Source organism: Cuculus canorus, chromosome 16 (assembly GCF_017976375.1).
Source record: "Cuculus canorus isolate bCucCan1 chromosome 16, bCucCan1.pri, whole genome shotgun sequence".
In the NCBI taxonomy this organism is placed as follows: domain Eukaryota; kingdom Metazoa; phylum Chordata; class Aves; order Cuculiformes; family Cuculidae; genus Cuculus; species Cuculus canorus.
Genome location: NC_071416.1, coordinates 3,454,188 through 3,477,034, shown reverse-complemented (window position 1 = coordinate 3,477,034; position 22,847 = coordinate 3,454,188). Strand labels below are relative to the sequence as shown.

The following is a 22,847-nucleotide window of genomic DNA, read 5'->3' as shown; positions in this document are numbered from 1 at the left end:
CGTGTCCCTGAGGCATAGGCAGGGGCATCCCGTGATGCTCGAATCCAGCATCTCTGGCAGCTCCCACCCCCTGGGACAGGGATCAGCAGGAGTGGGCAGGAGCCCTCCCGGACACAGGGAAAAGGAGCAGATCCAGTTACTGCCAGCAGTGACCTCTGGCATTTTGCAGGGGTGGGAACAACTGACTTCGGCGGAGACCTCTCCAAAACCTGCCATCCCTGGGCGCCAACAACCCAGGAGGTTTTATAGATCATGCCTACAGAAAGATTGTTCTAAGCCTCTCACTCTGGGCTTTTCCAGAAAGGAGTTATTAGCTGCTCGTTGTGTCCTCTCTGCCCAGAGCTGGATTTGAAGGAATCCCAGCAGCTTCCTTTCATTCAAAACCAGCCCTGTAGCAGCAAGGAGCAGCGCCGGCATCCCCTCAGGAGGGCACGCTGAAGTGTCCCCAGGCTTGTCCCCTCCCTCATCAGCCCTGGGGAAGAAGACCTGTTGGCCTTCACTGGGCTTCTGGCTGTTGAGGAGCTGTCTCAGACTGTCACCTACATATTGATCCATCTCTGCATGATGCTGTTCACGGTTAGGGCAGTCAAGGTGTAACGCACAAATATTTGCTCTGTCGAGAAGCACTCGACAGCCTGCAGGTAAATATTATTAGAGCAGTGATAGCAGTGATTCCATTAATACAGTCTTGGAGTTACGGATTCTGCCACCGTGAAAGAGTCCTGGGCTGAGCAGAGCAGCCTGCGCCCACGCCAGCTGGGGGTTGGGCTCCCCAATCTGCCCCCAGAGCCGTGCACAGTCCCTCGGTGGGCGATGCATGTCATAGAACCACAGAACAGTTTGGGTTGGGAGGGAACTTAAAGCCCACCCAATTCCACCTCCTGCCATGGGCAGGGACACCTCCCACTGGATCCGGTTGCTTCAAGCCCCATCCAACCTGGCCTGGAACACCTCCAGGGATGGAGCAGCCACCACTGCTCGGGGCAACCTGGGCCAGGGCCTCCCCACCCTCACAGACAAACATTTCTTCCTAAAATCTCATCTCGATCTTCCCTCTTTCAGCTTAAAACCATCCCCCCTTGTCCTATCCCTGCACTCCTTGATCAAGAGCCCCTCCCCAGCTTTCCTGGAGCCTCTTTCAGTACTATCCTTAGAGGATATATTCCTTAGAGACTATATCTCTTTCTTGCTTCTCCAGCCTCTGGAGAAACAACTTCACTGGGTCTGGATTGCTCCTGGAAATGGTCTGTAGAGGATATAACCTCCAGTAGCAGATACACCATGTGCCCCAGAGTATGGGTCTATAGCTTTCCCACTACATCCCTGGGGCAGAGGGTGGCATCTGTGTGCAGTGGCTTGGCCAGAGGTGGGATACTGGAATTGTGGACCATGTCCTGAGCTCAGTGGGAACCCTGTGCCTGCTTGGACCTCCAGGACCAGGCAGGTTGTTTTGTTACAGTGATAGGGCAAGCAGTGGGGAAGGACTTGCGTGCATCTCACTCTGTAACATTTGCATCAAAGGAGGAAACTTGGATTTTAGTGGCAGGGTTTGCAGTGTCTCTGTAGCATGCAGATCAATAGTATGATGCGCAGCAGCTGCTATCAGTAAAGTGTGTCGACGAGCCTCATTAATGTTGGCTTATGAATGCAGTTGTGTGTAATGATTCACTGTACTTAAAAACCAGAACCAGGAGAAATTGCCAGAATATATCCTCTGAGTGTGAAATGCTGGAAATAATGGAGCCGAGGGGTAGACATTAATGTTTAGAGCAGTGTAAAAAAAAGCAGGGCTGTGATTTAAGGAAGCAAATAAAACATTTCACCTGGTGCTGCGGTTTTACACAGACAGTCAAGTGCTTACAGTTTCTTCTGCTCTCCTGTGACGCATGCGGTAGAGCCCGATGGCACAGGAGATGGACCGTGTCTGGGCTGAGGGTCTCCAGCTGGCACCTCCCAGCAGGTTGGTGTCTCCCGCGAGTGCCATGTCAACCTGCTGCCTTCTGAGCAAGGAGAAGGTATCCCTGAGGATGGGTTGGGGATTTGAATGGCTTTCAGTTGAAGGAGAGAAGATTGAGATTAGACATTAGGAAGAAATTCTTCACAATGAGGGTGGTCAAACACTGGAACAGGTTGCCCAGAGAAGTTGTGGCTACCCCATCCCTGTGGTTGTTCAAGGCCAGGTTGGATGGGGCCTTGAGCAGCCTGATCCAGTGGGAGGTGTCTCTGCCCGTGGCAGGAGAGGTGGAACTGGATGGGCTTTAAGTCCCTTCCAACTCAAACCATTCTGTGATTCTATGATTTCCTTAAGAAGAAGCCTAGAGGGATCTTCGGGGTGTTGGCATCAGCCCATCACCGTCACTTCAAGATTGCTTCTGCCTCCTGTGGTTCAGTCACAATCTAACCCAGCGGTTTGAGCGTGGGAACCTGTGCCTGCTTAAAGTGTCTCTTTCAAAGAGAAATGCAGTTAAGATGTCAGTAGTCAAAGACTCCCCTGCCCCCCCCTTGTCACTTGTGTCAGTGGTTAATCATCTCCCTGTTAAAATGTGTGCCCTTTATCTCATTTGAATTGGTCAGGCTTCGGCTCGCAGCCATTTATTCCTGTTCTGTCTTTACCCTTTTGATTAAAGAGCCCTTTCGTATCCGGCATTGTCTGCAGATAGAAGTTCTTACACGGAGTAATCACATCACCTTCCCATCTCCTTTTTGATAAGCTAAATAGAACAAAGTCTTTAATTTTCTCTCTGTCAAGCGTTTTCTTCAGCCCTTGAATCATCATCATGGCTTTATCCTGCACTTTCTCCCCCTTTTTTTTATCCATAATATTTAGACATTGAATTGGGTGTTTAAGTTTTCAAATCACAAGTGCAGAAGTCCTGCCAAGCCTCAAGCCCTAACCATGAAGACTTGCCCCTCCTGTGCTCTGGATCTCACCCTCTGCCATGCAGCACCAAGTGACTCCACCAAGACCCCTGTGATGCTTATCGAGCAGGAATCCCCTGAATGCTTGGCTTTTAGGATCCCAGGGGCTGGCAGGAGGATGCAGCACAGTTCTGAGCAGGGTCCACATCTTCAAACCAGCCTTGCTAGAAGCTCTTCTCCACCTCCAGGCTATGGCCTTTGCACTGACAGGTGCCCTTCTACCTTGCAGGCTGCAAGAACCAAACCCATCCTCTTGATGACCACCATTTCACATAGCAAGAAGGAAGGGTAGTGGAAGAGATCTGGCTGTGGCTTTGCCAGGTAGTCATTCAAAGCCCCACTACTCTCCAGTCTACCTGCAAGCAAAGAGAATCTCTCTTAACCATCTGTAGAGCTCCAGCTAAGCATGGTTGAGGTTCATGTTGCTAACTGTCTTGCTGAGATCAGTATCTGGCCCTTCCAGTCTGCACTGACCCATCATTATTGTTATTTATCACACATTCACACCCATCAACCCTTTTGGATGAGGAGCATGAGACACTGCACAGAGCAGTTCTTTGCAGCAAGCAACCTGAGTCTGTATTAACCGCTCAGCACTGACTCTGCTCTGCTAAAGCCGACTGTAAAAACCCCTTCCATGATCGTCCTGCTGAAGATGCAGAAAGAATTTTAGTTTAAAATAACATCAACCCATTTATTATTGTCCTTGTAATAAGCCTCAGGAGAAGACTGTGGGTCAGTTTTGGCAATATCATATTAAGCTGAGATCTTCTTAAACAGAATCAGCGTGAGTTACGCACCAGTTGGTTTAAGACCTTTCCTTGCATACCAAAGCTAGGACAGATGCAACATCTCATTTCTGATCATGTTACCCACGAAACTCCCCAACCCTGTCTCTTTAAACCTCTCTTGGAAAGGCCAGCTTAGGATAAGGATAAATGCAAGTGTACACAGCTGGTTATATTCATCTGAAATTCATTTCTGCTGGCCTTGCTTCATGGTGCTTTCATCGAATCATAGAATTACAGAATGATTTGGGTTGGAAAAGACCTTAAAGCCCATCCAGTCCCACCCCCTGCCATGGGCAGGGACACCTCCCACTGGATCCAGTTGCTCGAAGCCCCATCCAACCTGGCCTGGAACACCTCCAGGGATGGGGCAGCCGCCACTGCTCTGGGCAACCTGGGCCAGGGCCTCCCCAGCCTCACAGGCAAGCATTTCTTCCTAAGATCTCATCTCAACCTCCCCTCTTTCAGCTGAAAACCAACCCCCCCTTGTCCTATCCCTGCACTCCTTGATCAAGAGCCCCTCCCCAGCTTTCTTGTAGGCTCCCTTTAGATACTGGAAGGCGGTGCTCATAAGGTGTGTACCAAACCCCACATTGAGTATCTACTTGGCTGGAACCACCAGACTCCCTGTGCAGAGCGATGCACTCAAGGCCCACCATCACTGAGGACCGAGGGCACCTCCAGCTCTACTTGGGCATTTTGATTTCTGCTCTTCACCTCAGAATATGCAGGGGAGAAAAGGACAGACCCAGAGTGACCCAAACCTTCTGAAACTTATTTGAAGGTGCCACCAGGGCTGTTGGCCGCCTCCTGGCTCCTCCAACATGGTTCACCTGAGAGCAGCCTCTTCCTGCTGGTGTCAATACTCAGGGAAAGTGGACTGCAGGAGTCAGTGCTCTGGTAGTGCACTCATGACGGCAGATGGAAATGTGGGGTGTCCTTTGAAATCAGAGAAGCTGTGGTGCTCTGCAGCCATTGAGGATCAAACCCCTTAATCAATGCTGCTGTCACTATCTCAGAGCCATTCCAGCGATGGTGCATCCTCATTCCCGTTCAGCAAACCTTACAAGTGAACCCAAAGAGGGGTTATATTTGCATAATCTTCACTTTTTTTATCATCACCCCCTCATGATTTTTGAACGCTTAGATATCTGAAGCGCTTAGCTCGGCGCTGAGTGTCTCATTAAATCTCAAAACCCTGCTTTCCTAGGCTCCATTAATTAGTCACTTGATTGAGAGTCTAAAGCTGAAGGCTTAGGTATTGACTACAGCTTTGCTAACCTAAGGTGATGTGTTCAGTGTCGTTAAAGCTTGCCCAGCCGATTTCTTTTCTTAACACTCATCACCTTGCTATTAAACAGCCATCACAGATTGCTGGAAAACCCTTGTGTTTCTGCTGCGTTGGCTGGAGAGAGTCTCTAAGATTTATTTTAGCTCTTGAGCTCTGTTGTCATTTGAGTTTTCTGCTGCAGTTGTTGGTTAATAAAGTCTGCCTGTCCGTTTAGCAGGCAGCAATTAATGACCAGCAAGAGTTTTGTCTCGAATGCTTGAGCAGCCTGTTGGTTTTTTAGTTGTTAGGAGTATTTTTAAGAACTGTAGAGTATTTCATATATTTGCATAACAAACAAGGAGCCCACTGTCAGGTGCCAACATGTTTTCATATCTGCAGTTTAGTCTTTGGTATTTTCATCTGCTTGCCATGGAGATATTGAAAGTCAGTCCCAGGAGTGATGGAAGATCTCCAAGGCAATGATTCTCAGTGAGTTGTTTGCGGGTGGATCACTCTTATAGGTTTGGGCGTGCCTCCACAATTCCATTAGCCACATGCCAGCAGCACACTGAGACATCACCCAGCTTTGATAGCGGTGGCCAACTCCCTAAGCAAGTGCCATTTCAGGGGCAGCTATAGCCACTAACTCCAGCTTTCTGCTTCCCGATGCTATTCAGATCGAGCTGTAATCTCCCTGCAGGTTGCCAGGTCAAGTTGTCCCACTCAATTTGCTGGAGACCACTTACTGCTTAGCCTGTCTCATGCTCGGTTTTGAAAGGAATCTTAGAATCTTAGAATGGTTTGGGTTGGAAGGGACCTCAAAGCCCATCCAGTCCCACCCCCTGCCGTGGACAGGGACATCTCCCACTGGATCCGGTTGCTCCAAGCCCAATCCAACATGACCTGGAACACCTCCAGGGATGGGGCAGCCACCACTGGGCAACATGGGCCAGGATCTCCCCACACTCACAGTGTGACTTTCAGAATGACTTTCTGAGTTCTGTTTTATCTGGGCTGTCCCTCTCGTCCCTCTCTATCTCATGATTCCTTTCTTGTTTCCTGCAACTGGTATGTTCCAGCTGCTCTAGGTTGGACATCTCCTATCTCCAGTCCCTCAAAGCCTTTTTCCTTCCCACTCTTCTCCTTCCCCCAACTCATAACAGCTCGCTTCAATTAGCCAGCCTAGACGGGCTTCCTTTGGCATGCCCATTTTGTCCAAACAAAGGTGGCAATCAAGCTAGGCTGTAATGTAATTTAATTTTCTGCTGAAGCTTTAAACGGGATAATCCTAAAGCTTAGTCTTGCCTCTGAGTCACAGCTAATGGCCTTGGTCACTTGTGAAAGGGTTTTGTTTTTTTTTTTAGTTTCTGGGTCTAATCGGCACTTCTCATTCTTTACTGTCTTTGCTCCTGATTGATAAAGATTTCCGACCTGTCTGCAGGCAGAGGATTGCTAAGACTACGCAGCTCCCTGTCTGAGCAGCCCTGTGCACGTGTTTTCATAAGCAGAGAGACTCAAAAATGGATTTGGAGATGAAAAAAGTTACTACTTCATGCAAATGTGACATTTTTATGTTGTGAAGGTAGAAGGCATTTTCTGTTCTTCTCTACCCAACTCCAGAATTTCAAACACATTACAAGGGACAGTGATATGGATGTGTTACAAAGAACAAGTCTGCAGGAAACTGTGTCCAAAGTGGAAAAAAATAAGAAGAACCGAGCAGCCCCTGGTGTGTGTTTGCTGTTCGCTTGTTGACCTTTGTAAAACTCTTTTCAGGATAGGATGTGGTCTTGCTGCGAAGAGGTGGCAGTGACGTAAACAGTTAATGAATTAGCAGTGGAAATGTCAGACAGAGCTACATTAGCTCCATTTAGAGATGGGAATAGAAGTCCGGCAAAGGTTAAATAGCTGCCTAGGATTGTACGTGAGGCTGATGGCTGAATGAGTACTTGACTGCAGATCCCTTCATTCTGCTGTCCTGCTCGGCTGCTGGTCCTGCCCTGTGGGCAGCGGGGTGGGAGCTCCCATGCTGCAGCATCCTGGGGACTCTGCTCTGGCGCTGACGAAGGGATGGGCTAGTCGAGGTGAAATGATGTAGAAGGTGGCTTGGGATGAATGAAGAACTGGGAGACAGATGAATTCAAAGCAGCAAAATTTGATGAAACGTGGTAGCATTTATGTGCAGAGCTGGGTTTCCAATTTACTGCTGACCACTCCCAGCAACAGTGTGTTCAAAGCAGGCAGCAGCGTAAGCCTTCTTTCAAGCCTCTGCTGGTAAAAAAAACCCTATGAAAGCTCTGGTGGAAACCTGCAGGAGGAAGTTGCCATCTTGTGGAAGCTGAAGCGCTGGTTGTTTCCAGAATAGCCGAGAGCCCACGCCAGCAGCGAGGGCTGGATGCAGCGTGTCCCTGCCCCACCGATCAGCGCTGTGCCATGGTACACCCACCACCTTCACCAGCCTTTGGCATGCCTTGTCCTCTGCTGATCTGGAATGTTTTCCAGTACTAATCTCCATGGCTTGATCTTTGGGAGATTTGCTTTTCTTTCCACCCAGGGTTTGTTAAGGCTCTCAGCAAAGCCTAGGATTTCAGGGCTGTCTGCTGTGTCTGCGCCACATTTGCAGCTGTGCTGACCAGGTCACTACTATAGCTGAAGTCTTTGCTGCCCTGCAGGCTGAGAGAAAGAGAAATAGTTGTTTTGGTCATTAAAGCATGTAGCTGGAAAGGCTGGGTTTGTCTGTCCAAGGTTTTAGGCTCTTGATTCATATGAGGAGGATTCCAATGGACGGAGCTGGGGCATTGCTGATAGATTGAGATGATCCTCCTTGTCATCCTGCCTGCTGAAGACATTGAACACCTCCAAACTGTGCAGAAACCCCATCTTTACATGTGCAGCATCTTTCCCCTGTGCTTTGCATAGCTTCAGGTGAGGTTCAGAGTGGATCTGGAGGTGGTTCTGCTCAACTGGACGTGCTCGGTGGGCTGCAGGGGTTGTTCCTGGGGCACAGCAGCTCAAGGATCAGCTCTATGCAGGCATGCACTGGTCCTTTGGGGAATCCAAAGTCAGTGGGAAAGCCTCGGTCACACAATCTCATCCTTTCTTTGAGGAAGCACAGTCCTTCTGTTTTTTTCATCAACTGAAAAGATGAGCCAAGCTTGATTCCTCTCTAGGTTTCATGTCAGTGTGGTGTGGTGGGCAGAGAGGGAGGGACACGGGGCGGTGCAGGTCTCTTCCTTCCTTCCTTAAGAATATAAATTGTAAACTGAGGAGGGCATTAAGTAAAGACTACATTTCTCCCTTTCTCCTTCCCAGTCAGAAGAATATAATCAAAATCCCTCTGCTGTCTGCAGAGCCCCTGTCTTCATAGTTCATATCAGGGAGCCGGTCCAGCAAAACACTTAAGCTGAAGGGGTGTCTTGTTGCATATAATTAGGCTGCTTGTGTGCATGGATTTAAGCTAATTATTAACTAATTTCCTGCATCAGCTCAGGGTACTCAGCACCTTGCAAACTGCCCCTTCTTTGTGTTGCAGAGGGCAATATTTCACATGGATTGTGTCAGACCTCTGTTCTGCACACCTAGTGCCTGGCAGCCAGGTATCGTTTCTTCCCTACTAAACACCAGTGTTAAATCCTTAATCTACAAAAAATAAAAATAAAAATAAAAATAATAAAAAAAAAAACCTGAATGTGTGGATAAACCACCTGCATCGACTCTGCTTTGTGTTTAGTTACCAAAATCACACCTTCCAGTGGAAGTGCTTTGCCACTGGGGCGTGTGAGAGCACTAAGGTGCATGACTTAAGATTTGATTTCTGCAGCCGTGATGAGGGAAAGGGAATTCATTGGTGTGTTTGTAGTCATATTCAGTGGCCATGTTTAAAGACCTTAGAGCAACTTCTAGTACTGAAAAGGGGCTGCAGGAAAGCTGGGGAGGGGCTCTTGACCAGCAAGTGCAGGGAGAGGATGAGGGTGGATGGTTTTCAGCTGAAAGAGGGGAAATTTAAGTGAGATCTTACGAAGAAATGCTTGCTTGTGAGGGTGAGGAGGCCCTGGCCCAGGTTGGGCAGAGCAGTGGTGGCTGCCCCATCCCTGGAGGTGTTCCAGGCCAGGTTGGATGGGGCTTGGAGCAACCGGATCCAGTGGGAGGTGTCCCTGCCCATGGCAGAGGGTGGAACCGGATGGGCTTTGAGGTCCCTTCCAACCCAAACCATTCTGTGATTCTATGATTCTGTGACACACATCACCCACCGAGGGACTGTGCTTTGCTCTGGGGGGGAGACTGGGGAGCCCGACCCTCAGCTGGTGTGGGCACAGATTGCTCTGCTCAGCCCAAGGTGTCCTTGCCCATGGCAGTTGGAACTGGATGGGCTTTGAAGTCCATTCCAACCTAAACCATTCTATGGTTCTACAATTCTAAATATTTTGCTTTGCTTAATCGCCTTCTTTCTCCCCTCCTGCTATTAGACTGCAAAATATGATCCCAGCTTGGCTCCGTCTGCACTCCCTAGCACTTCACGTTAATGGGAGGTGTCATTTGCGTCCAGCCCAGATCAGAAGGGCTTGAATTTCATCACTGCCCTATAGTGCATGTTCGGTGACCTGTGTTAAGTGAATGGCATTGTAGCAATAAAATTGTGAATGTGTGTTAAGCTGTATTTATAGAATAGAACTGGTTAATATACCCACTTTCAGAGTTTGATGAGATTTCAGTCTTCAGGAGATACAGAAATTGCAGTAAACGAAGGCTGGCTTGATTTTAGTGAAGGCTTGGTGGAAGCATTTGCAAAAGTAGTAAGCCGGTTGAACAGTGTATTTTCTGGGTGCAAAACCTTGGGAAAAGTCCGTTGTCTGGGAAATTATACAGGAAGTGAGTGTATGTGGGATACAGGGGAATTTTGGAAGATGCCACCGAGTAGAGTGGATGAGGCAGGACGTCCATCAAGGTTCTGAAGGACAACATGGATTATCATGTGGATAGCAAGGGTCAGCTTATAGCAAAGGCTTAGAGTCAAGATCCCATCCTGTGTGCTGTTTCTACTGAAGAAGCCAAGAGGTGTAGTAGGGTTTGAAGCTGGAAAGATGCTTGATCACAGAATATTCTGAGACCAGAACTAAGACATGGCCTGATCTGACAGCAGCCCCCAGCCTGCCACACTAATGGCTGTGGAAATGGATGACGGTTCGGCTGGACGCTCCTGGCTGTGAACAGCAGCTGAGGAAGTGTCAGCCACTTTTGTTCTCCACTTGAGTCTGGTGTTCTATTTGATTGTAGAAGTTGCAGAAGCTGACATGCTGGGAAGTTTTGAAAGGATGGATGTCCTAATTTTTAGCGCATCCTACTGAGAAAGAAATGGATTTAGCAGAAATGATGCCATGTTAGTTTGGATCCAATATGCTGGATGCCAGAGTAGCATCTGGACCTGTAGATGGTTAAATCAGAGACCAGGTCCGTATGTAGTCTGATGCTCAGGTCCCTCAAAATGCTTATTGCTATCAGTTTTCAGGCTTTCCCTGTGGCACTGTGGATGACAGTCTAGGTTGTGTTCCTGAAGAACAGCAGAAAGGGTAGGTCAGGGCTTGTGTCAGATGGTGGTGTGGGTAAAGAGAGAACAAAATGAAGAGCTGGCGCTAAATAAGGTGTCAAGAAACTCTTCTGCTGTTCCTCAACTTTATTTAGCACCAGGAGGGAGGCAGGCTGGAGTCCTTCCCAAGAGGGAGCAGCCTGAAGAACTGCTTTCCCAGGATCTTCTCATGGGATGAGAGTGTTGTTGCAATGCCAGGGTTGTGCTGGTTAGACACTGCACCCAGAATTGGAAGGATGACGTCGCTGTGGATTGTGTAGGCTCACTGTCATAGGCAGGAATATGGGGAGTAGAGTTTAATTCATTTCTGGTTTGTCTGACTATCACCTCCTCTTGTCACTGCTGCTTTCTCCTCTGTAGGACTGCAGTCACCTGTTCTCCCTTCTCTGCTGTCTTTCTTCAGTTAATCTATTAAATTAGTGGATGTACTTGATGTCACCCTGCTCACACACTGTCCCATGTAGTCTCCTCATACCTGTAGAGGCAGGTGGAGTGGCTCTTTGGTTTGACCTGAGCCAGCAGTTCGTAGGTGTTCCAGGCCAAGTTGGATGGGGCTTGGAGCAACCAGATCCAGTGGGAGGTGTCCGTGCCCATGGCAGGGCATGGAACTGGATGGGCTTTGAGGTCCCTCCCAACTCAAACCGTTCCGTGATTCTATGATTCCATGTTCTTGTGGCTGCTAGCAGGAGATGCTGTGTTGCTCTAAGTGGTTTTGAAGCTGGCTGATGACTTTCTGCTGGGATTCTGAGGGACTGAGGCTCACAAGAGACATCCAACTGCAGCTTCGAGTTCACATTAAAACCCAATGAGATGGATGAACTTATGGGTCCTGTCACTGTGGCCACCTTCTCTGATTGATCTTAATGTGAATATTTGGCTTAAATAGGCATTACTGGGACTAAAATATGGGCATTCTCAATGCTGTGAGTCTGGAGCTTCCTTCATGCAACATGATACCGTATTACACCATGGAAGGCATGTTTGGTGACCTATGTCAGTAAGACCTTTTCCTGTGGGTATTCTAGCAACGATCCCATCCCTTCACCATCTGAGGAAGAGCTCTTTTTAATCACACTAATTGAACATCTCTGTCTATATAATGTACCTGCAAAAACCCCTGGATGGTTTGGTGGGAAACCAAACCATTGTGTAGGACATTTATCTTTTTTCTTTTGTAAGTAACAGCACCGAAATCTGTATTATAAGCCAGAAAGAAAAAGCAGCTCCCCAGAGCTTTTGACTGGGGCATTCAGCATCTTATCTGACTAAGCGGAATCGCAGCTAAGCAAACACCGGCAGGGTCAGGCAGCGTATGGAGCAGCTCAGAGCTGCAGAACAAAAGCCTTTTGCACTCCCAATAAATTGGTCCCATAGGAATTTTGCTTTGAAATTATAATTGACCCAGGGAAGAAAATTATTTCGTGGACTTTGAACTCATTAAAAAACTCCATCATTCATCTACAGTTTATTCCTGACACTTAATCAAAAGAAATTTAATGATCTTTTTAACGAACGTAATTTAATGTTGCTGGGAATGTATCTCCTCGGAAGTACACAGCACTGACTGTGGGAGGGAAAGGTGTTTATTAGCTCTATTTGTCGCAGCTGGTAAGCACCTCCCAGGAATTTCAGGAGTTTCCACAACACGGAACAACCATTTTGGCATCTTCTTTTAATCACAGATTTTTGTGACTATGTGGAATTCCATCTTTTGTAGAATTTTATATCTTTAAAACTTTATTTTGTACGAATGTAGAATAACGGTATAGCAGTAAACCCCAGATTAAGAAACGATTTTTAAGAAAAAATCAAACTTTCAGTGCGGCTGCGTTAAATTCCAGGACATTGACAGCGCAGCAGGATTTGACCTGAGCCAGCAAACTCTCTAAGACAGCGTTTGTGGACAAAAGCATCTCTATTTCATAAAGCATTTCCTTATGTAGCCAACTTAAAGGGGGAGGATTAATTTCTCTTAAAGAACTGCTGCAGTTTCATTGACTTCAGGTCATGAAACCATAGCGTCCTGCCCTAGCCAAGCGTCTCCAGGCACAGTCAAAGCCAGCATGAGTGTCTTGGGCTCACTGGGCGTGTCAGTCCTGTGCCCAACACCATAGCATAGCCACTTAGAATCGTAGAATGTCCAGAGTTGGAAGGGACACACAAGGATCATCAAGTCCAACTCCTGTCCCTACACAGAACCCCCAACATGCACACCATGGCTCTGAGGGCATTGGCCAAATGCTTCTGGACTATTGTCAGGCTTGGGGTCGTGACTGTTTCTCTGGAGTGCTGTTCAGTGCTTCACCACCCTCTTGGGGAAGAACCTTTTCCTCAGGTACAACATAACTCTCCCCTGGCACATCTTCCTGCCTTTCGCTCAGGTCCTGTCATTGATTGCCAGAGAAAGGCTCAGCGCCTGCTCCTTCTTCCCTTGTGAGGATGCTGTAGATCACAATGAGGTCTCTCCTCTTCTCCAGGCTGAACAGACCAAGTGACTTCAGCTGCTCCTCATGCAGCTTCCCCTCTAAACCCATCACCAACTTTGTGTCCTCCTCTGGACATTCTCCAGTAGCTTGACATCCTTTTTATCCTGTGGCACCCAAAACTGCGCACAGCGCTCAAGGTGGGGCCACACCAGTGCAGAACAGAGTGGGACCATCACCTCCCTTGGAGGCATCTCACCAGGACAAAGCGGGAACGCAAGCTAGGGACTGGATTTCCCCTGCGCCTACCAGTTTTCCTCTTCATACTAAATCTTTTTGATGTTCAGACTGTGGCTACTGTTTGTGGCAGGCAGGGAGCAGGTTTTTCTCCAACAAGCACTTTGTGAGCGCAGTGGACCGGCAGCTCCACACCCTCATTTCCAGCTGTTGCCAGTGTCCCAGCTGTGCTCTGCAGCCGGCTAAGTGCTGCTGTGTGCGAGGCACCCAGCTCATACTCCTTCTGGCATCAGCACCGTGCCTGCATTTTTGGATGTATTTTCTTTTGTCGTTCAGCACGTTTTGATCAATGCTTTTTCACCCTCAGGGAAAATCAAAAAGTCAGTAACGAATAACACGGGAACAGCTGGTTGAGCTGGCAGCGTTGTAAGCCCATTCTTTAAGCAGTGCCTACTCCCCATTTATTTTTCCTGGCATTATCTGAAGGCACTACAGTGAGAGAGAAGATGGTTTCGCTCAGGAGGGGCCTCAAGGAGGTGGAATTTTGGGGGAAAAATTACACTTCAGACTCAAACTTGAAAGTCTTACAAGACCTTGTTTTTAAGTGCCTTCTGGGTGGTGGGTTGTCTTCTTGAACAAATGATGTCAGACTTAGTCTATATACAGTCGTGATGTTTGCTAAGTTGTGCAATACCCTAGAACTTTGAGAACTGTTATTACCTTGAGTCAAACAGTCTGTATGGCACAGGATGTAACGTTTCACCCCAAATCCTGCTGCTGGGCTAACCTTGAGATTAAAAGGCATTTTGGAGAAGGTGGTTGAAATACATACCTGCTGCTCATCCTGAGAATTGAAGGGATTGTACGTTCTGTGGCAGTACTTCTGTGGTAATTTAGTAGGGAAGGGATTGTCCCTTGGACTTGGTGCTGGTGAGGCCACACCTTGAATCCTGGGTTCAGTTTTGGGCCCCTCACTCCAGGAAAGACCTCGAGGGGTTGGAGCGCATCCAGAGAAGGGAACGGAGCTGGGGAAGGGTCTGGAGAACAGGGGTTGTGGGAGCGGCTGAGGGCCCTGGGGCTGTTTAGGCTGGAGAAGAGGAGGCTGAGGGGAGACCTCATCGCTCTGCAGCTCCTGAAAGGAGGTTGTGGGGAGGTGAGGGTCAGTCTTTGCTTTCCAAGTAAACAGGAATAGGATGAGAGGAAATGGCCTCAAGTTGCCCGAGGTGAGATTTAGAGTAGACATTAGGAAAAGTTATTTCCTAATAGAGTGGTAAAGCATTGGACGAGGCTGCGTAGGGCAGCAGTGGAGTCCCCATCCCTGGACTGTTCAGAACACATGTGGCCATGGCACTTTGGGACATGGTTTATTAGACTTGGTGGGGTTGAACTGCTGGTTGGACTGGGTGAGCTTAGAGGTCTTTCCCAACCTTCATGGTTCTGTGATTCTGTGAGAAGAGAGGTAGTCCAGGGCAACCCATACAGCACCTGGAAAGACACAGCCCCAGCGTTTGACCACCTTCCAAGTGTGGGTGCGAATGAACACTCTCACCTTCCGAACCAGAACAGAAGATCTCTCCATGCTGCCCCACGCCCTGCAGCAGCTCTGCTTGCCTTGCCTCTGCCGTGACTCACCAAGCAGCACATTGCGCGCCTGGTGAGAAACGGCCCCGAATCACCCTGGAGGTCCTCAGTCTCCTGCGTCACGTCACGGTGCCTAATGAGGTGGAGGTGCCTCCCACACAGCCCCACGAGCCACGGACAGGGGCTGTGAGCAGAGAGGGTCCCTGCAAGAGCAAACAGGGTCTGGTGCATGTTTGGTTGGAGCCATATATTGGATTTCCTCTGTGTGACTGCTCTTTATCTCCTACTCTTGCGAGAGCTACCCTCTCACAAAGGATGCTCTCACCTCCGCAGTGCACGTGCAGGAGTCACCATGATGTGTCTGCCTCCGAACGCTGTCCGGATCCCAACAGATGTGTTTCACTGAAGTGCACAGGAGAAAGGTCTGGTTTTACTCCTCATACCTTTAAAATAAAGTAAAAAGCACACTGCCTGCTTGCTGTTAATCCTCAAGCTGGGTGCTTGCGAGTACATGTGCAGATGTGAGGCTGGAAACCAGGTCAGTAAATAGAAAATGACACTTTTTAAAGGGGGAAAAAAACCAGTATAAATCTCATAAGGTTTCCTTCCCTTAGCCCTGCCTGTAAATCCTGCCTGCGCTAGGAAGCAGCAGGGCTCCCCTCACTTTTCTAAGCTTCTCAAAATGACAAAAATCCCTCAGTGGCAAATCCTAAAATTACTGAGGCAGGGGAAGTGTGAATGGCTGATCAGATCCATATTGTCCTGTGCAGAGTCAGGAGGTACCAGGGATTTATTCTGCCTAGCAAGGGGAACGTTAGGTACATGGACATACCCAGTCCTAAGCATCACTGAAAGAGGACAAATCATTAGTCAGTGAGCCATAAAATGCCCATCACCCAAAACAAGCCTGTGTAGGACATGTCCCATAGCCTCCAGGCTTGCACAGAAGCGCTGCTGGTGACCAGAGATGGTTTGTTGGCCTCTCCCACTGCCGTGCTCCCAACCACAGCAATCTGGGGGGCTGCTGAGCTGGTCTCTCACGAGCCCCAGGCACCATCTCCACAGGCAGCCACGAGGCGGGTCAGTAGATGCGGTGTTGATGTCTAAACCTGGTCATTACACCACTGAGACACACGTTGAAGTGAGGGGAAGTGCAGAGCTGCTCCCTTGTCTTCTCTATGTTAGAAATCTATTTCTTCCTGGAGGTGGGTGCAGAGATAGGGTTGACTTGCAGAATGTCTCTGGAGGAGTTGTTTGCTCTCGCTTGGAGCAGCAATACTTGATTTTGTTTTGATTTCTTGTCTGGATGTCTTTACCCAGACAAATTAATTCAGTTTTTGGCTTTGCGAGAGTGTGACTGATTCAGCAAAGGAGCCACGGAAGATAGCACAGCCTAGTGAACATCAGATCAGATTCAGGCTGGTGTTGGCTGTCTGCAGCAGCTGATGCTGATCTGGGCTCTGCCAGCCTGCTCTCACTGTGAGCACGATTGTCCCCAGATAATCGATTAGGTTCCCTTCAAAAATCCCTTCGTCTGATCCTATAGAAACCCCAACCCACTTATATTCTCTCTTAAGTGGAGGCATTTCTCATCTATACTCATCCCACTGCAAAGCAGCATAATTATGTCTGTGCTACTTGTGCACAAAACCCTTGGACATGTTTGGAACAGCTGACATTTTTCCAAGAATAAACAACAGGATAGTTGTGAAATGTTCTTAAACTATTTCTTCCCACTTCCTAACCTCCAGGGAGCAAGGAGAAAATAGTCAGTGCTTTCCAATGGTAATGTAACTGTGTATTTTGAAAGAAAAAATACAAAGAGAAAATATAACCCCCAGATGATTATGTCCCTTTGTTCTGCCATCTCTGGTCATTTTATTCCCTGATGAGAAGCACTTGAGGTGCTGGGGGATGAGAAGCTCAACATGAGCTGGCAATGTGCGCTCACAGCCCAGAAAACAACCGTGTCCTGGGCTGCATCCAAAGCCGTGGGACCAGCAGGGCCAGGGAGGGGATTCTGCCCCTCTGCTCTGCTCTGTGAGACCCCATCTGGAGCCCTGTGTGCAGCTCTGGAGTCCTGAGCACAGGAAGGACACGGAGCTGTTGGAGCGAGGCCAGAGGAGGCCACGGAGATGATCCGAGGGCTGGAGCACCTCCTGTGTGAGGACAGGCTGAGAGAGTTGAAGGTGTTCAGCCTGGAGAAGAGAAGGTTGCGGGGAGACCTTGAAGTAACCTCCAGTGCTGAAAGGGGCTCCAGGAAAGCTGGAGAGGGGCTCTTGGTCAGGGAGTGCAGGGATGGGATGAGGGCAAATGGTTTTCAGCTGCAAGAGGGGAGATTGAGATGAGATCTTAGGAAGAAATGTTTTGCTGTGAGGGTGGGGAGGCCCTGGCCCAGGTTGCCCAGAGCAGTGGTGGCTGCCCCATCCCTGGAGGTGTTCCAGGCCAGGTTGGATGGGGCTTGGAGAAACCAAACCTAGTGGGAGGTGTCCCTGCCCATGGCAGGCGGTGGGACTGGATGGGCTTTAAGGTCCCTTCCAACCCAAACCATTCTAGGATTGTAGGATTCATCTCATTGAGAAGTTCATCCTTCTGTCACGTGTTTCTGTTTCTGTTGCTGGGTTGAGCAGTTGAATTGCTTCAAAGCGAAAGTTATAAAGTTTACTCTGGTCTTTGCAGGACAGTCAGTCTGTAGTGGAGAGGCAGAAGGATGGAGTGGTGTGGGATAAGAAACACAGATCTAGGTTGGATCAGGGACCACTCAGCCCTGTAAGCAGGACCTGACCTCTCCTTGTGCATCATTTACCGTGTTGCCCTCACAACCGTTATTCTGGTTTACGAAAGCAAAAGCACCATAAACAATAGCCAACAATAAACTGGAACGTGGTACTTCTAATTTAAACTTTATAAAAAGGCAGCACTGGACACATCCACCTGCCTCCCTCTCAGTGCTGAGCAGGAAGGAGATGGATTTTGTCGTAGTTAGATTCACACCTGCTCCAGTTCTCTGGTAAAGTCTCTTCTGGAACTAGTTTATACTGGAAATTACTTGCTTTTGCTTCATCCTACTTTACTGTTTCCTGCTGGAATCGGTGTCAGAACGATGGTCCCGGCAAACACATCCCAGCAGCAGCAGAGCTGCGCGGCGCTGGGACGGGAGAGCCCATGTCATGCAGTACCTGCAGTCCGTACGTCCGTGAGACGAGGGGCGAGACGTGGGCTGGAACCTGAGCATCATTTGATTCGTAAAATCAAGGCAGGCTGCTGGTGCTGCGACGGATGACAGTGGCAGCGCATCCTTAGGCGAAATGGTAGGATCCGGGCTGTTGCTATGGTTTCAGCACTAATGGATTGGGTTGCAGGAGGCAAAGCAACCCCTTCGAGAAATAAATCAGTGCTGCTTTGGGAAGGGATTATTAAATATTATTTTGTTACTATTATTGTTGCTTGTTCCATTTCTGTATCTGCTGGGTAATTGCAGGATGGTAATTAACAGCAGCCCAGCGTGCTGCACAGGCAGTTTATGCCCTGCTGCCTCCAATCCTGCCCGTGGCCCCTGGGACCACCCTGGGGGAGAGCCCAGCACTGGCTGATAAGACTCCATGGTGACATCCCAGGGACAATCCCACCCCTTCTCTTGCCTCTAAGGTGATTCTGTCTGATATAGGTGTTACCCCACAGGAGGACAGTGTCTGCAGCCCGTTGTACAGATGGGGAAACCAAACCCAGAGCTGCACTGGGTCTCACGGGGTGGGCAGAGACAGAAGCAGAAGTCAACTCTGCATCTCATGAACCTCAAGTCAGTGTTTTATTAGCTTCGTTCAAATGAATTTGACAGGTTGAGAGATTCGTGGTTGTTCATCCTGGAAAAGAGAAGGCTCCAAGGGGAGCTGGGAAGGGACTTTTTACAAGGGCAAGTAATGATAGAATGAGAGGGAGTGGCTTTAAATTGGAAGGGGAAAGATTTAGATTAGACATGAGGAAGAAATTCCTCACGATGAGGGTGGGGAGGCCCTGGAACAGGTTGCCCAGAGAAGTTGTGGATGCCCCCACAGGTGTTCAGGCAAGGCTGGATGAAGCTTTGAGCAACGAGATCCAGTGGGAGGTGTCTCTGCCCATGGCAGGGATGTGGAACTGGATGATCTTTAAGGTCCCTTCCAACCTAAACCGTTCTGTGATTCTACTATTCTATGAACTGAGGGTCTCTTTAGTCTTCTGTGTCAGCCTCTGCACTTGGATATAACTCAAAGTTTTAGGCTCTTTTGGCCTTGGAAGAGTTTTGTCCAAGCTGATCGCCTCTTCTCACCCTAGCCAGGATCTTGGGATGATCTGGTCCAGTGTTTCTAACTGAGAGCCTTTAATCTAGTAGTAAATGATTCCTCCCTGCTGCAGCCCATTGCTAACCCATTAGAAAGCCACCCTCCTGCTGCTTATTTACCTCTGTGTGTGCTTATGAAAGAAAAATAAATGCTAAGGGATTAGTCCCTGAATGAATAGACCTGTGTGTGCATGCATGTAGTGCAGCACCTTACAAGTCCATCTTGGTAGTTTTTTGGTCTGAGAATGAAAGTTATAATGAGTAAAATATTGATTTCCCATAAAAGGGTTTTAATCAAATGCCCTGACACCCCAAGGGGGACAGAAGTCTGCTACAACACCAAATTGCACTTCATACACCATCTATTTTTCAAACGCTGTATAAATGAGCCTGCCCGCTGGATATATGAGAGTTCCCAGATGTCATACATCACGGGGAACAGGGAGAGCTGTGAGGAGCCAGAGCTGTCTCGCTCAGGAAGGAGATGGCCTGGCAATCCTGCTGGGCAGCTTTGGGAAAGCAAGGCTTGTTGTTCCCTTCAGCAGGACCTGACAGCGAGGTGCCTGCTCAGGCCTTCGAAGTCCTCGTGGCTCTGTTTCTCCTGAAGTGAGGATATTTGGTTTTCCTTGTTGGACGCCGGCCAAGGTCACACTGTGTGAGGAGCTGACTGGGGGAGCTCTCATCTCTGGTTGGCACCATGAGTATCCTTTCCTGCCTTCACCAGTCTTCCCTGGGAGCTGCAAAATGCATCCTGAGGTTGTTGCCCAATGTGCTATCGAATTAAAAAGCCCTGTGGAGCAATGCTGGTGGTGACAGCACACTCCAGTGTTGGCTAAGTCTTTAGGACATCAGGTTTCCCTCCTCCTGCTTGACAAAAGGGTTAAGCCCTGCATCTTGTCCAATTAACATCTTTTTATACCAGGAATGTGCTGTCTCAGCTCCTGGCTGCTGGCTGCAAACCTGAGGAGGACATGCAGACGTTCTACCTGGGAGCTGTGGTGTGTGCCCTAGGCTCTTTGTTCACACACAGCAAGTCCAATAAACGTAACCCTTTGCCCATGCCCAGAGGTTTCTGAGATGTGTGGCTGCGGGACTCAAAGCTTAGATCAGCTTTGCAGTGGAATTTAAGATCTTTCTTTTTTTTTTTTCAAATTGGAAGTGAATTCTCCAAGGTGAAGCTTCATCAGTGGGACTCAACTTCTGGAAAGCATATGATATGCTTCTTGACTGATGTTGACTTCAGCTTGCACCACTGGAAATCTGCTTGCTAGTCCAGTCTTAGTATTATAAATCCCATCAAATCTTCTGCCAGTGTATCATAGAATAGAATCATAGAATCATTAAGGTTGGAAAAGACCTCTAAGATCATTCAGTCCAACTGTCAGCCCAACCCCACTGCGCCTGCTAAAGCATGTCCTGAAGTGTGAAATGATATCACACTGCTCAAGTTACGAGCAGTCCATGCGTTTGCACCGATAAAGCATCTGATCCGCAGGTCTTGCTGCCTGGATTGCCAGTAGGTTTCTATTTCTTTCATCTTCATTAATATTGTCATAATTTTATTAGAATTATACTTATGAGGATGGTGGTTTTGGGAGGGAGACTTTTTAATAAAGTTCTACTAGAAGCAACATTTGGTTTATGAATAAATAATGTCAGTTCTTGAATAAATTGCCCAAAGGGAGGAGAAGTCTCATGCTGCAGCCTAAGTCTCCTGCAGGTCCGCCAGCCCTTGTGGTTTTACCGCAGGGCTGAAGTCTTATTTTCTTAAAACTTCGGGGATATCAGTTGTGGGCATCTTCACTTTCAAAAAAGTGGTAGTGTATTTCTCACCTGTCATGGTGAAAACCTTGAAAATTCAGCCTAAATGTATCTTACAAGAAGCAGGAGGCTAATAAAACCAGCTCAAAGAGATGTTTTTAAGATTATTAGGAGTCCAAATTCTTCACAGGATGTTCGCTTGTAGAGGGAACAGGGAGATGGCAGGGACAGTAAAACATCCATGTTGCACAAGTGGGATGGGAGAGTACGTTCAGCATTGGGTCAATGCTGGCAGAACCAGAGACAGGATCCAGAGTTTAAAATTAATGAGGTTGTTCACTGTAGGCTCTTGTCTGGATTTCGATCCAGCTCAGCTAACCTCTATGAAGGCTGAATGCTGGCAGTGTGGGAGGGCTGGGCTGGACCTCATGCCTGGACCAAGAAGGTGAGGTTCTTGCGTTGCAGAAAACCAGCATGGAGCCAAGTGTGAGACCCAGAACTAGAAAATAATACAAAATCATCGTAGGCATGGTCACCTACATAGCGCAAGTCCTCTGAAGGACCTCAAGTTTGATTTGCTCTTCAGAAGGTGGTCCAGTGCTCAGACTCAGCCTGCTGTTTGCATGACATGTGCTGTTCTCTCCTTGTCCACAGCCAGACCACTTGGACTTGGTCAAGTTGCTTAAGGTGAACATGGCAAGAAAACGTAGCACTCGACTCCAGGTTTTGTACCTTGTCATGGGCAGAGGCAAATCTTCAAAGACCCTTTGCAGTAGGAAATCCTCTGTCTCCACAAAGCACGGTCTGCTTGGTTCTTCACTCTTCTCCAGCAGAAATCAAAACAAGTTTAGGACGCAGCTGGTTTCTGGAATATCTGAAGTTAAACACACTCAAAACATAAGGATAAGTTTCAGCACCCAAATCACTGTGATCTTTCCAAACAGTCTGATTTAGACTCAGGTGGTTCCTGAGTCTTTGTTGTGTGATTGGAATGGAGGTCTGGATCTCTAATTAAAGTCATCTCCTAGATTTTGGGTCTTTTCCAAACTTGTTATCCCAATCAAGTTTTTAACAGGGGCTGCTAACTTGTCTCCAAGTAAAGGTTCTTGCCTAACTGCAAGTGTAGTTCAGACTGATAATGTATCCCCTTCTTCCACCATAAGAAGATAAAACCCTCCCTAGGTCTGGAGTTTGATCTCTGCCAACACAGCAGCAGAAGGGAGTTCCTGGCTGCTCAAGGGTCAGCTAACTTGAGAGGAGCTCCGAGGCAATGCTGCTGACTCTGAGGTTCACATTTTGTTTGAGCAAAATAAACGATGCACTTGTGACCCAAATGAAAGTTTTGCCCTCGGGAGCCATTTCAAGTGTTTCTGGGAGCCAGTCATTCTCAGTGACTTGCATTATTATTCATTGCTTCCATATTTCCTCCTCAACCTCCTCTTCTGCCTCACCTCACTCTACGATTGGGAAGTTCTCATTTATTTATTATGCTTTGGCTTAAATCAAATCACCTTGGCTTTGTAGCAGGGAGCCAGAAAATATTAGCACTGGGGAATCAGTATTCTGGAGGTGCGTTACTTGCTTTTTTGAGTACTTATTTATCCATCCCGGAGGAGGTGAGGGTGTGCAGTGTCTGTGCCTCTTTGTCCTGCCAGGAGCATCCTCCCGGCTCAATATCATCCTCCAAATGGAGTCGAGTGCCCGTGGCAGGGTTCTTCTAGGAGTTATCTGAACTGCTGTTGTTTTGATTAGAGCGGTTTGTCCTTCCCTGTCACACATAATTTCTGTTACGATGGCTCATTTTTCTTGGCTGTAAGTGGAATTGCAGAAAACAGATAAGTTGTCTTGCTCTTCCCCGCTGATGAATCACGCTGCCTTCCTTCCCGTGTCCCATGCTCTCCAGGTTCACTGTCATCCACAATAAATACTTTCCGACTCCCTGTGCTCTGTAAATCTCACCCAAAGC

At 48.2% G+C, this 22,847-nt stretch overlaps 1 protein-coding gene across 7 annotated transcripts in view; it reads left to right on the top strand.

Moving 5' to 3' along the window:
* The window catches only part of RALY (RALY heterogeneous nuclear ribonucleoprotein), a 145,974-nt gene that overhangs the window by 75,891 nt on the left and 47,236 nt on the right, over window positions 1-22,847 (top strand). For 2 of the 7 annotated variants that reach the window (XM_054081435.1, XM_054081434.1), the window contains exon 3: window positions 15,136-15,224. The exons of the other annotated variants lie outside the window; for them this stretch is intronic. In XM_054081435.1, the coding sequence (XP_053937410.1) occupies window positions 15,195-15,224 (30 nt within the window). In that variant the 5' untranslated portion in view covers window positions 15,136-15,194. The remainder of the gene's footprint in view (window positions 1-15,135; window positions 15,225-22,847) is intronic. 7 annotated transcript variants of the gene reach the window in all.